The following is an 11550-nucleotide window of genomic DNA, read 5'->3' as shown; positions in this document are numbered from 1 at the left end:
TCCTCTCACCTCACCCTCCACCTTTGGGGGCCACTACCCCTCCCTCCTCATCACCAGTGGCCCCTTTCTATGACCTTCCACTTGGACCCACTGCTTCCCCTCCTCCCTGGGCCTCCATCACTAGAGCCTTCACCTTTGGCTTCTTGGTCACAGCCTGGGGTGGGGGGTGGAGGACAGTGTGCAGCAGCACGTCCCAGGCTAAAACATCATTCCCCAAAGAGATGTTGGGCCCTAACCCTAGTTGGCAAAAGGGGTTCTGTGTGCAGAAAGATCAGGAAGGACAATCATCTTGGCTTCCTCAGGCCTCCAAATCAATGACCCATGTCAGGACGGAGCAGAGATGGCAAGGAGGTGCCCACAAGTCAGCGTTTTCCCCTACCACTGGGGCTCTGAAAAGAACCACCCACTGGCTCCTGGCAGTGGGCCACTGGTCCCTGGCGTCTTAAGCCACCTGTATGTGGGTCTTCCTTCCAGCTGCCTCATGGAGGCCATTGCTGCACACGCCCTGCAGCCCAGGGCTGCCTCTCAGGAGCTCAGGAGCTGCTCTGGGGCAGCTATCTAGGGGGAAAGGCCCCACTTCCAGGGCCCTCTCACTTCGCTGGGCACCATCACCCCAGCCAGGCCTTTCGCCATAGTGGCCTGTCCCATGTGTCCCCAGTGGAACACGTGGCTTACTTCAGCCTCCTGTTCTCCTGAGACAAGCAGCAGCCCCCATGTTCCCTCAGGGCCCTCTGAGGGTGCAACTTCTCCAGAGGGCCCTGCCCCTGCCCTGTTCACCCCCGTGGCCTGCAGAGGCCTGGCCAGCCGCCCACCAACAAGCCACAACTTGTTTAAGTCCTAGCAGTGGCTTCGGCTTAGGCTCCAGCTGGGCCCCCACGCTAGCCCCGTGCTCCTCAAGGACCAACCGTCCTCCCCAAGAAACCAGTCCCGTGAGCTGCCGTCTCCCTGCACGTCCTGCCCCTACGTCTGTCCACTGCCTCCCACCAGCTTCCCTGCGGGTGCTTACTCCCTACAGGCATGTGGGCAGCTGGGCAGCATTCCTCATTGCCCCTGCCCTCCTGCAGGGGCCCATCTAAAAGTTTCCATCCTAATGGCCACTCTTTTCATGTGCCCTAGAATCCCGTCTGACCCCAAGACCAGCTACAGTCTGTCCTCTGAGCCCATTTTGTCGGTTCCTCATGGTGTAGTGGCTTAGTCATTGAGCTACCAGCTGCCAGGTTGGCAGCTCAAAACCACCAGCTTCTCCACAGGCAAAAGATGAGGCTACATGCTCCCGTAAAGATTGGAAGCCCACAGAAGCAGCTCTGCCCTGTCCTCTAGGGTCATTAGGAGATGGGATCGACACATGGCAGTGAGTTTGACTTTTGCTGTTGTTGCTCTTTCCCCCATGCCTCCTTGTCATGGATCAACGGTGTCCCCAAAGAGATACCTGGACACCCTCACCCTGCAGATATTGTTGCCTTGAGCCCTGATCCCAGGTGAGAGGGAGCCTTATACAACATGAAGAGCTACGAGAACCTGGGAGAGGCCAGGCCCCTCCTCTGTCACTGTGCTAGATTCAGACTCTGGGCCCAGAACAATCTGTTTTGATAAGTCCTCCAGCCACCTTCCGAGTGGACTGGCGGTGCACCTTTGGAGCCCAGGTGCCCCATTCACCTTCCCGGTGGCTCCGTGTGCTTGTTAGGCTTGGGAGAGTGCACCCTCACAAGGCGAAGCCACTCTTCCGTGCAGGTTGACTTAGGCAACTGTGTGTGTGTGTGTGTGTGTGTGTGTCCGCGCTCATGCACAGAAGGGAGTGTGTCTTCTCTGACTCTTGAGGCCCCTCTGCTCTTCCCACCATTATAACACGTGCCCCACTACTTGTTGCTGCTTTCCTGGAGTCCCCGGGTCCAGAGCTTGGCGAAGCTTCCAGACATGGAAGAATGGATAAAAGGGAAGGGGGCAAGACGTTAGAGCGATTGCTGGGGCCCTGGCTGTCCCTCCTAGGTCCCAGGCCAGGCTGCCCCTTCCTTCAGGCCAGCCGGGGACTAGCCCAGGGCCCCGACTGCTGGTCCCCAGCCAATGCCCTTGCCCTGGGCCTGCCAGCCGGGAAGCACTTGGCCCAGAATAGTGCGAAGAGGCCGCCAGTGATATTCTATAGCCGGGCTGCCTCGCCGGGTGGCGCCGCCCAGCCCAAAAAGGAGAACCCAGGCGGCTGGGTGCCCGGTAGCCAGCCAGGAAGGAGGACACTAATGACATGTAGGCCCTTCCTTCTGGACTGTAGGCTTGGGCTTTGCATCTCTGTGGCCGGCCCGGCTCTGGGGACTGTCATTCTGCCCCATGCTCGCTCTTTATGCAGCACAGTGTGACCCTTCAACCCTAAGCCCTAACCCTGAGTGCAGATCCAAGGGGGACATATCTGGCCAGGGGGGTCTAGTATGGGGTTCTGCTAGCAGTACTCCACTCTGGGAAGGCAGATGCCCCCTCAGCCCAGCCCACCTCTGGAATCACTCAGAAGGGAGGAAGAGGAGGCCCTGGTCCAAGGGCTCAGGACCAGTCACTGTGCTGCTTGCCCTGGGGTGAGGGGAAGGAGAGGGGAAGGCGAGGACTCCGAATGGGCTCGGTCCACAGTCCCCCGAGAGCAGTGCCACACACAGCTGTATTGCACAGTGTTTCTTTAATGGAAAGACAGCCATCTCCCTCAGAGGCAGCTCAGCCTCATGCCGAATGCTTGTCCCCACCCCCACAAGGGCCAGGGGAAGAAGGGACAGGCAGGGGAGAAGTGGCAGTGGGCGATGGGCATCGGGAAGCCCAGCCTGATCTCCCGCAGCCCCCTCTCGCCTCTTCAATGGGGCTGTCTGGGCCAGGCCTGGCCAGGGCCTGTAGTGGAAGCAGCTGCCCACCAGGCCTGCCTGGGCGGGACCGTGTCTGAGGCCTGGCCAAGAAAGGGTGGGAGAGACAGAGGGACTAGACACCCAGACAGAAGGACAGAGTTCAGTGAGGTGTGTGTGTAGGGGGGGGCAGAGAGGGTGTGATAGGGTCCGAGGAGAACAAGGATAGAAAGAGAGAGAGCGCTGTCATCCCCCCACCCAAGAATCCAAGACCTGCAGGCACTGCTCTGACTGAGCCTGCACACAGGCCTACGTGGGAAAGCTGCCCAGGCCCCTGTGTGTGGCCTTGGGGCAGGTGGGGAAAGGTGGGTGGAGGCAGCTCCTAGGCCAGGGTCATGGGATGGAGTGGCTGGTAGGGGTGCCCTTGTGTTGCTCCTTAGGATGGCCAGAGGGGGTGGGGTGAGTATCCAGGGTGGGTGTCTGCCAAGGTCCTGGAAGCTCCCCCCCCCCATCCTACTTCTTGTAGTTGCCAAACTGGATAGCCAGGCGGTCGGTGACGCAGCGAAAGGTGGCGGGCTGTACCTCCCAGTAGGGCACAGGGTTGTTGAAGAGGCTGATCCCGTTGTAGTAGGCCCGCTTGACCCCGAAGCCCACGGGGCAGAAGTCATTGACGCCCACCTTGGTGATGTTATTGGAATGCAAGTAGACCACCTGGGGGACAGAGGGCATGGCCAAGGCTGGCTGGAAGGGGTCCAGTCTCCCAGACTCTCCTTCTACCCCATGAGGCCCTCTGGTCTGCCTTCTCATCCCTCTGACAGCTGATACATGGCTATGCCTTCTGAATGGTCGCCTTTTCCTCCCGGCTGGCCCTCAGGGACTAGCTTAGCAGAGTCTTCCGCTAGGGGAGGGACCAAGGGACCAAGGGGAGGCTCCGGAGGGCCTGTAAGTGCCTAACAGGGCTCAGGCTGCCGCAGCGCCCTCTGGAGGTGGACAGGATATCGGCCACTAGAGGGCGACCTTGGCCCAGCAGGACCAGCAATGATGGGGAGTTCCAGGGTAACAACACACTGGGCTTCTCTGAATCGGGCTGAGGAAGAAAGGGAGGCTCAGAGCAGGGCTGGCCAAGGAAACAACCTATGCTCAGGCCCTATGCTTGCTAGTCTTTCAAAACCTTTGCTTAGCTCTCTGGGATTGGTGCCCCTGCTCCTGGCCAGGAGCAAAGTGGCTCCGTATGTGGAGGGGGGTGGAGTGGTCATGCAGGGAGGGTCAGCTCTGGGTGGGGCCTCACTTGGAGCAGTTTGAGGTCCGGAAGGCCGGGGGGCACCCGGGACAGCTTGTTGTTGTCCAAGTGCAGCTCCCGCAACGTGGGCAGAAAACTCAGGCTGCCGTTCTCCAGCATGCGGATCTGGTTGTGGCCCAGGCCCAGCCTGTGAGCGGGGTGGACAGGGGCTGTGAGAGGGGCGGGCGATGGGACAGGCTGGGGAACCGCAGGCTGGGGGCCCACTTCCCCGCCCCGGACCTGTACAGCTTGGAGTAGCGGAGCAGGTCTTCCAGCTCAATGGCCTGAATCTTGTTGTGGTCCAGGTGGAGTTCATTCAGAGTCTCGGGGAGGTCTGCCGAGACAGGGGTCACTCAGCTGACTTGAAGGTAAGGGAACAGAGATCTGTCCACTCCTCCAGATTGCTATAGGTCTTAGCAGAGGAAGGCCACCTCCTACCTTTGGGGACCCCGGTGAGCTTAGCCTCGGAGATGCGCAGGTAGTTGAGCTTCAGACCATCGAAGGCTCCAGGTTCAAAGCCACTGTTCTCCAGGGGATTCCCGCCCATCTCTATGGGAGAGCCCACCTCAGCAGAACACTCAGTCCCAGCCTGCTCCCCTCAGAGCCCAGGTATGCCCAACCAGCCCCCTTGGCCACCCCCACCCTCACCCTGCCCCAGGTCACTGTCCCCAGGGAGTGGGCACAAAAGTCAGCGATCACCCTCCTGCTGAGGCTCTGGAAAAACCCGCCTGAGGGGAATATTCCAGAAGGCCAGCACTCCCCAAGTCCCTCCCTGTGAGGCCCCGGGCTGGGCCACACTCACCAATGCAGTTCATGTAGCGCAGTCCACGGAACACGCCCTTGGGCACCTTGCGGATGCGGTTGTCATGGATGCGGAGCTCCACCAGCGAGCGGGGCAGGCTTGGGGGGATCTCCACCAGGTGGTTCTTGGAGATGTAGAGCTTCTGCAGCTTCTGCAGGGGGCTGAAGGCCTTCTCGTGGATCTTGGCGATCTTGTTGTTCACCAGGACCAGAGCCTGCAGCAGGGCCCGTGGCAGACAGTGTCAGGACACAGGGAGGGCGTCAGGGCCTAGATCCTCGGTCACTCCCTCCTGCTAACCTGAGCCAGCTATCAAGGGAACTACCTAGCTGTCTGTCCCCTCCCCACTCCTCCCGCCTCAGGCCCAGCTCTGGCACTGCCATCTAATCCGGCAGTCTCTGGCCATGCACATGAAGCCATTACTTCCCGTGACATTGCAGGTGAGTGGAGTGGCCTATGGTCCCCTTACGTAGAGGTGCTGGAGGCCCTTGAAGTCATCCTTGCGGAGCTCAGTGATGTCATTGTTTTGCAGGTCCAGCAGGGTCGTGTCAGGTGAGATGTCCTTAGGCACAGCCTTCAAACCTGGGGGCAGGCGCCACCAGAGCCAGGATGAGCCACTCCTAGCTGGTCCCAGAGAAGTCAGGACCCTGGGCACAGGGCCACCGCCCAGCCTGACCCCCCACCCCGCCCATTCACTCCCGGTGATCACAAAGGCACATAGGGACCAAGGGATTAAAGGGAGGAAGCCTCATCCCTGACCCACCCTCGACCTGGCACTGACCCAAATCGGAGCACTGAACAACTCGAAGATGGCAGTGGCAGCCAAAAGGACACAAGGCACTGAAGGTTGGGGTGATGGAGTCCAAATCCGGGGCCCCCGAGGTAGAGCCGGCGCCCGAGGCCTCCTCGTCATTCATGAGGACCAGGCTGTCATCCAGTGTGAAGTCCCAGAAGCCCTTTTGCTCGAAGGGCAGGGCGTGGCTCAGGGCCAGCAGAGCCGAGAGAAGCCACAGGGGCTGCATGGTCGAGGTGCCTGGGGCGGAAGGCCGTGGGGTGTCAGGACTGGATGGTCCCTGGTCCCTCACTTCCCCTCCAGCCAGCCCCCACCAGGAACAGATAGACCCCAGAACCAAAGTGGAGGTGGGAACAGAGGGAAGAAGTAAAAGGAAGCCAGAGGCAAAAGGGAGTCCACCTTGGAGGGTGACTCCAGCGGGGGGGTGGGGGGGACAATGCAAGTCCCCTATTTCCATTTTGCTAAGGGGTCCAGGAGGAAATGGCATGGATCCTCAAAACGAGGCTGTCCCCCACCCCCACCCCCCACTGCCAAGGGCCTAGGTTTCCTTCTGCCCCTCGGGCAGGCATGCCCCTTCGGACCCACAGCCCCTCGAAAGACCTCCCAACTGAAAGGAGTGGGCTGTTGCCAGGGTGGCTGGCAGGACCAGGCTAGCCTGGAGGCCCCCAGGCTGGGTGAAGGGGAAGCTGCCCTGCCTGAGCCTGCCCCCTGGTACCCTCAGCAACCTTCCTCACCCTCAGTGCCCCCGCCAGAGGCTAGGCCACACAGTATGGTTAGGAGGGGCGGGCACAGAGCACACACCAGGGCTAGGTCAAGGGGCAGTTCTAGGAAGTTTTGGGTTTCACCGAGCCGTGTGGTCCCCATCTGTGAACTAGGCTTGTGCGTGCCTGCGGACTGAGGGCCCCTGCTCAGCCTGATTGCTGCCTGCTACAGTATCAGCAGGGCTGGGAGAAGCTTCGGAGAGCTTGGCCCCCCCTGCCTGCTTTAGTGGATGGGGCTGCGGCCGGCTGGTTGGTGTCCCCAGCAGGACACCGTCTGCACACTTTCTGAGAGCCTCAGGGCCCACAGCCTAAGCTGGAACTCCCTGCCTCCAACTACGGTTCAGGGAGGCTGCCTACTCCCCCCTCCCCCCAGGGCAGCACAGCCAAATGGAAATCAACCATGGTAGTGGGCAGCTGGGAGGGGGCCCTGCCTACCTGGATAGCCGCTGGCTGGACAAGCAGAGGAGGGAGATGGATATGAGGCAGGCGAGCCAGAGGGAACCAGAGAGGGAGGAGACTGCTCCCACCCCACCCCCTTCAACCCCCCAGCCCCTGCCAAAGACGCTACCTCACAGGGGAAATGAGTCAGGCCTTAGAATGTGGGGGTGGGGCTGAAGCCCAGAGCAGACTGTGCGCCAAGGCAGCATCCCAAACCTGAGCGGGTGTAGACAGGCCCACACTGGGCCTGGAGCTCTCCTCATTGCCCCCGCCTGACTCCCAACTCTCAGGGGATGGGGGGAGGGACCCTGACAAAGGGACGTTCTAGGTTCCATCTGGGGTTCCTTCTGAGGGGAGAGCTGGGGTGGCAGGCGGGAGCAAGGGGCTGGGGCCACAAAGACAAAACTCCTCAGGCGCTACTGAGTGTCCCCCTCCGCCAGCATGGTGGAGGGTCCCTGGGCCTGGGGAAGAGTCCTACCCTGCCCTCCCTGGACACACTCCAGGCCTGGTCCCTGTGCCTCTGACATGGAGGCCCTCCTGGGGCTCCCTGTGCGCTCTCCTTCCAGACTCACACCTCACACACTGAGGCTGCCAGCAGTCAGGGGCCCTCCTCAAAGGAGGGGCGACCACAGGTGTGAGGGGAGCCAGGTCAGGCTTCTGGGAACCTTTGGACGCCAAGCAGACAGGGCCCTCCTTGTCTGAGCAGTGCCCTGTGGGCTTTCTCCAGCGGGGCTGCCAGCCATTCAGACCCCGCCAAGGGCAACCAGCCCACTGCAGAGGGGCGGCCCGCCGCTACCAAGTTGAAAAGGCTGGACAGGCAGGAGCCACCCGACCTGAACTCTGACACATGTGCCATCTTCGGCCACCAGAGTCTCCAGGCAGCTGTCACCCCAGGCCAGAGCAGTGCGCACTGTCAGTGGGAAGTGACTGGGTGGAGCGGGAGGGAGTGGACCCTGTCCATTCTGCATAGTTGGGTCACAATGATGGCGGTTGCATTCCCAGGGGCTCTGCAATGCTGGGGGTAGTGGGGGACACAGAATAGCTGGTTCCTCCCCTCACACCACAGGGTGGACTGCGATGTGGGTGTTGGCTGTCGAGGCTGCTGGCACAGGGGAGGTGGGAGGTGACTGGAGTGCCAGGCGAGACTATGTTATCCCCTGCCCCCACTGTGTCTGGAAGTTTCCAGAGTGCTAGCAGATGTCTGGATCTTGGGGCTCCTGGTCCCTCCGCACCAGGCTCTGGGTTGTGAGTTTGCCTTCCCTCCACTTCCCATTTGGTAGGTAAACCTGAGATCCCTGAAGGTTCCAGGAAGATGCTTCCCAGGGGCAGCAGAAGGAAGTACTGTTATTTCCAATGGGTGGCGGTAAGCTGAGGCTCAAGGAATTTCCTCCACACAGCAAGGAAATGGTCGAAGTAGGGTTTTGCTGCCAGTCTGCCCAGCTGCCTGTATATCAGACCCTTCCTTTCTGTTATGGCTCTGAGGACCAGGGCGGTGCTGCCGAGTGGGTCAGGCAGCCAGGCCACACGGGGAGATGTTCCCAGAGCCCAGGGCCAGTCGGCTTCACTGGTTCACTCTCACCCCTTGAAGGTCCAGCAGCTGCTGGGGGATGGCAGGGGGGAGTTCAGCAACCCCAGAATTAGCTGACTCTGAGCTTAGCCCCACATCCAGGCTGTGGGGTCTGGAACCTTCCTGGCTGTCGGCTGGGGAGCCCTGGCTTCTGAAGGGGAGATATAAGTCACCCTAGGGGAGGGGGAGGGGGCGAGTTGTCCTGTCATTGGGCTGGGGTGGATCCATGCCCATGGCCTGTCAATGGGTGGCTATGCCAGCCTGCCTCTTTGCTAGAGGCTGTGGGAGAGCTGTGGCTGGCGGGCAGCACCCTCTGTGGGCACCCCTGCCTGGGAGCCTGGGGTTTTACACGGAGTGGAGGCCCCTGGGTGGGGCGTAGGCTCCAGGTGGCCAAGGGGTCCACAAGCGAAGGACCAGGTTGGGATCTGCTCGCTTAGACAAAGGGACCAAAGCACAGGTCCTATCTTGGCCCCTTGGGGAGAGGAGGGGAAGAGGGCTAGACCTGCCCCAGGGGACCCCAGGACACAGGCGCCAGCAGGCTGTGGGAGGGCCATCCCTGGTCTCTCGGGCCGTGCCAGAGTGGGAGAGGATGGGGTGTCTGAAGGGGCACTGACTGCCCCAGGCTCCAGACAGCATCAGAGCTCAGGGAACTGGGGTCTTCCCCCACCCTGGGGGCAGGGGGGGAGTGAGCCACCACACCCATCACCCCAGACTTCCTGTGTGCAGAGATCCTGGAACCAACTCGGGCTTCCTGGAGCTGGGTGACATAGCTACCCCAGGGGAGGTCCGCAACCCCGACGGAGGCAACAGGAGCCCAGAGTCCGAGGAGGCCCCCCCGGTTGTGAAGAGGCCAAGCTCTGCCCAGTTCCGGGGGTCTTCTTGCCCAGCAGGGACACAAGCAGGAGGGAGAAAGGCCTGGGTGCCTCTGCAGGTCCAGGGCTAAGTGACCGCAGAGGGGCTTGGGAGGGTGGGGGTGGAGGCGCCTGGCCCCAGGAGCCATGCTTTGGCCTCCTGCCCATGGGGCTTCTCCAGTAGGAAGTATGAGAGAGGGGAAAGGCCTCCTGAAAGGTTCTGTGTGCAAACCGTCCCCGTGAGCGGCCACACAATGTTACAAAAGAAAGACAATTCTCTTTCCTCCTGCTCCTTTAAGGCCTTGGTGACTGGGGGGTGGGATTGGGGGGAGTCTGTCTGACTTTCCCCTTCTACACATCTGCCAGCCTGGGACCTGGCACTGTGCCCACGAGAACCCTCTCTGTCCCCTGGCTTGGAACCCTCTCCTGATGCCCCCTGGGAGCCATCTGGAGCAGGTGACACAGACCCCACCTCCTGAGGGGGATGCCCTAAGCCAGCAAAAGCCACCAGAGCAGCAGAGTACCAAGGCAGGAGCCCCTCTGCCCTGAGGGCAAAAGAGTCGCCTCTGCCCCCCCCCGGGGGGCTCCTGGGCTCCACACCATGGTGGCTATGCACGGAACAGCGTCAGCCCTGTGGCTGGAGCTGGCAATGAGAACGCAGGCAGTGTGAGGACACGGTGTGTGGTCAACAGACAGGGTTGTCCACCAGGAGCCCTGGTCCTGGTCCCAGCGCGGTCCCCTACTGGCTATGGCCCCATGTGTCCAGGTACTGGGGTTAGGGAAAGGAAGTTGGGCCACAACCCTCACCCCTGAAAGTACCTGAGCTACTGCCCATCCCCAAGTGTCCCCATCCTGGCAGGAAGGGGTCCCGGTTTAGGAGTTGCCTTTGGTCTCATTGGCCCAGAGCCCTGGGGCCCCTCCTCACCCAGGACCAGCGGGGAGCAAGAATGCTGGGGAAGTGACTGTGGGAGACATTGGGGACCAGGAGGAGGGGGCGAAGAGCAACAGGAACCCAGTGAGCAGGGGATGGAGAATAGGCCCCTCTGGTGGTGGAGGATGGGGACACGGATGCTGTAGAGTGGGACACGGGGAAATGTCTGCTTGGGGCGGGGGTGGGGGACGGCAACCTCAGGGCCAGGGCATCTCAGTCCTGCCTCAGAGGCATCAGGGGTGAGGCAGCATGGGGACAATGCAGGACTGGCTCAGGCTGGATCCCTACCTGTGGAAGAGGCTGGGGTGTCAGGCGTCCGAGAGTCAGTCAGTCTAGCTGGCTGTGTAAGCTTAGCTGCTGACTCCTGGGCAGTTGGCGGAGAGAGAGGGAGGCAGAGGCGGTGGGCTGGAGGCTAAAGGCTGGGCGGGGCGGGCAGGCGGGTGGGCTGGCCAGCTGTGGGACGGGACAGGGGAGGGGGCAGAGAGGGAGAGGAGGAGGGAGGGGACTGGTGGAGCTGGTGGGTGGGAGGAGGGAGGGAGGGAGCCGGCTTCTGGGCCCCCTGGCAGCTTCCAAGGGAGCAATTTTCTGGTAGAGGGCTGGGCTAGTCGAGTCCCTCCCCTTCATGCCCATCCCCAATCCCTCACCCCAGCCCTGGGCGTCTAGGGAGGGCCAGGCCCCAGTCAAAGTTTCCACGGAATGTGTGCACTCTGATGGGGACACTGAGACTTCCCAGGAGCTGCAAGGAGGTGGGTTCGGGAGAGGAAGGAGGCTCAGGAAGGCTGGACCCAGGCCTGGGTCCTTGGTGGGCAGCTCACCGTCACATGGCACACACTCCAATGGTGTCCCCTCCCCCATCCGCCCGAAGTATGTGGAGTAAAGAGGCTACCCCTACCCCACAACCAGGGAGCCCATGGAGGGAGGGCTCTCAGCACTTTGAAGGGCAAATTGCATGGTGTGTGAATTATATCTCAATAAAACTGGCAGAAAAAAAGTGCCCTTCAGCACAGCCCCCTCCTGACTGTGCAGCCCAGTGGAGCTGGTCAGGGCTTGTAGGGCACAGATGAGGACGGGCCATACCCAGTACAGGAAGACTTCGTGCACAGGACTGTCTAGAGAGGGTTGTCACCATTGCGAGTGGGATGGGGAGAGGGGGGGGGAGGTGCCTGGTGGGCAGTCCAGGGCTCCCCTTTACACCTGGGGGCTGCTGGGTGGCTCTTCCCAGGCTGTGAGCATCCTTGCATTAGGGGAACGGGACGGTCTGGGGCCAGGTTGCCATCCCTGTGGCTCTCTGTGGCTGGCAGGCTGCAATAAGCCTTAACTG

At 61.4% G+C, this 11550-nt stretch overlaps 1 protein-coding gene across 2 annotated transcripts; it reads right to left on the bottom strand.

Annotated features, from left to right (window-relative positions):
• Positions 1–2637: 2637 nt before the first annotated feature.
• On the bottom strand, positions 2638–10677 carry BGN (biglycan). 2 transcript variants are annotated; one of them, XM_075539484.1, is made up of 8 exons: positions 10518–10677; positions 5670–5921; positions 5358–5470; positions 4892–5105; positions 4528–4638; positions 4330–4423; positions 4099–4237; positions 2638–3521 (listed from the first exon to the last, which is right to left on the bottom strand). In XM_075539484.1, the coding sequence occupies exons 2-8, from the start codon at positions 5908–5910 to the stop codon at positions 3324–3326; spliced, it is 1110 nt and encodes a 369-aa protein (XP_075395599.1). In that variant the 5' UTR covers positions 5911–5921; positions 10518–10677; the 3' UTR covers positions 2638–3323. The 2 variants fall into 2 exon arrangements, with proteins under 2 accessions (XP_075395599.1, XP_075395600.1); XM_075539485.1 differs by lacking the exon at positions 10518–10677 and adding an exon at positions 6878–6951.
• Between the last annotated feature and the right edge of the window lie 873 nt (positions 10678–11550).

Source organism: Tenrec ecaudatus, chromosome X (genome assembly GCF_050624435.1).
Source record: "Tenrec ecaudatus isolate mTenEca1 chromosome X, mTenEca1.hap1, whole genome shotgun sequence".
In the NCBI taxonomy this organism is placed as follows: domain Eukaryota; kingdom Metazoa; phylum Chordata; class Mammalia; order Afrosoricida; family Tenrecidae; genus Tenrec; species Tenrec ecaudatus.
This window is presented reverse-complemented; position numbering and strand designations above follow the sequence as displayed.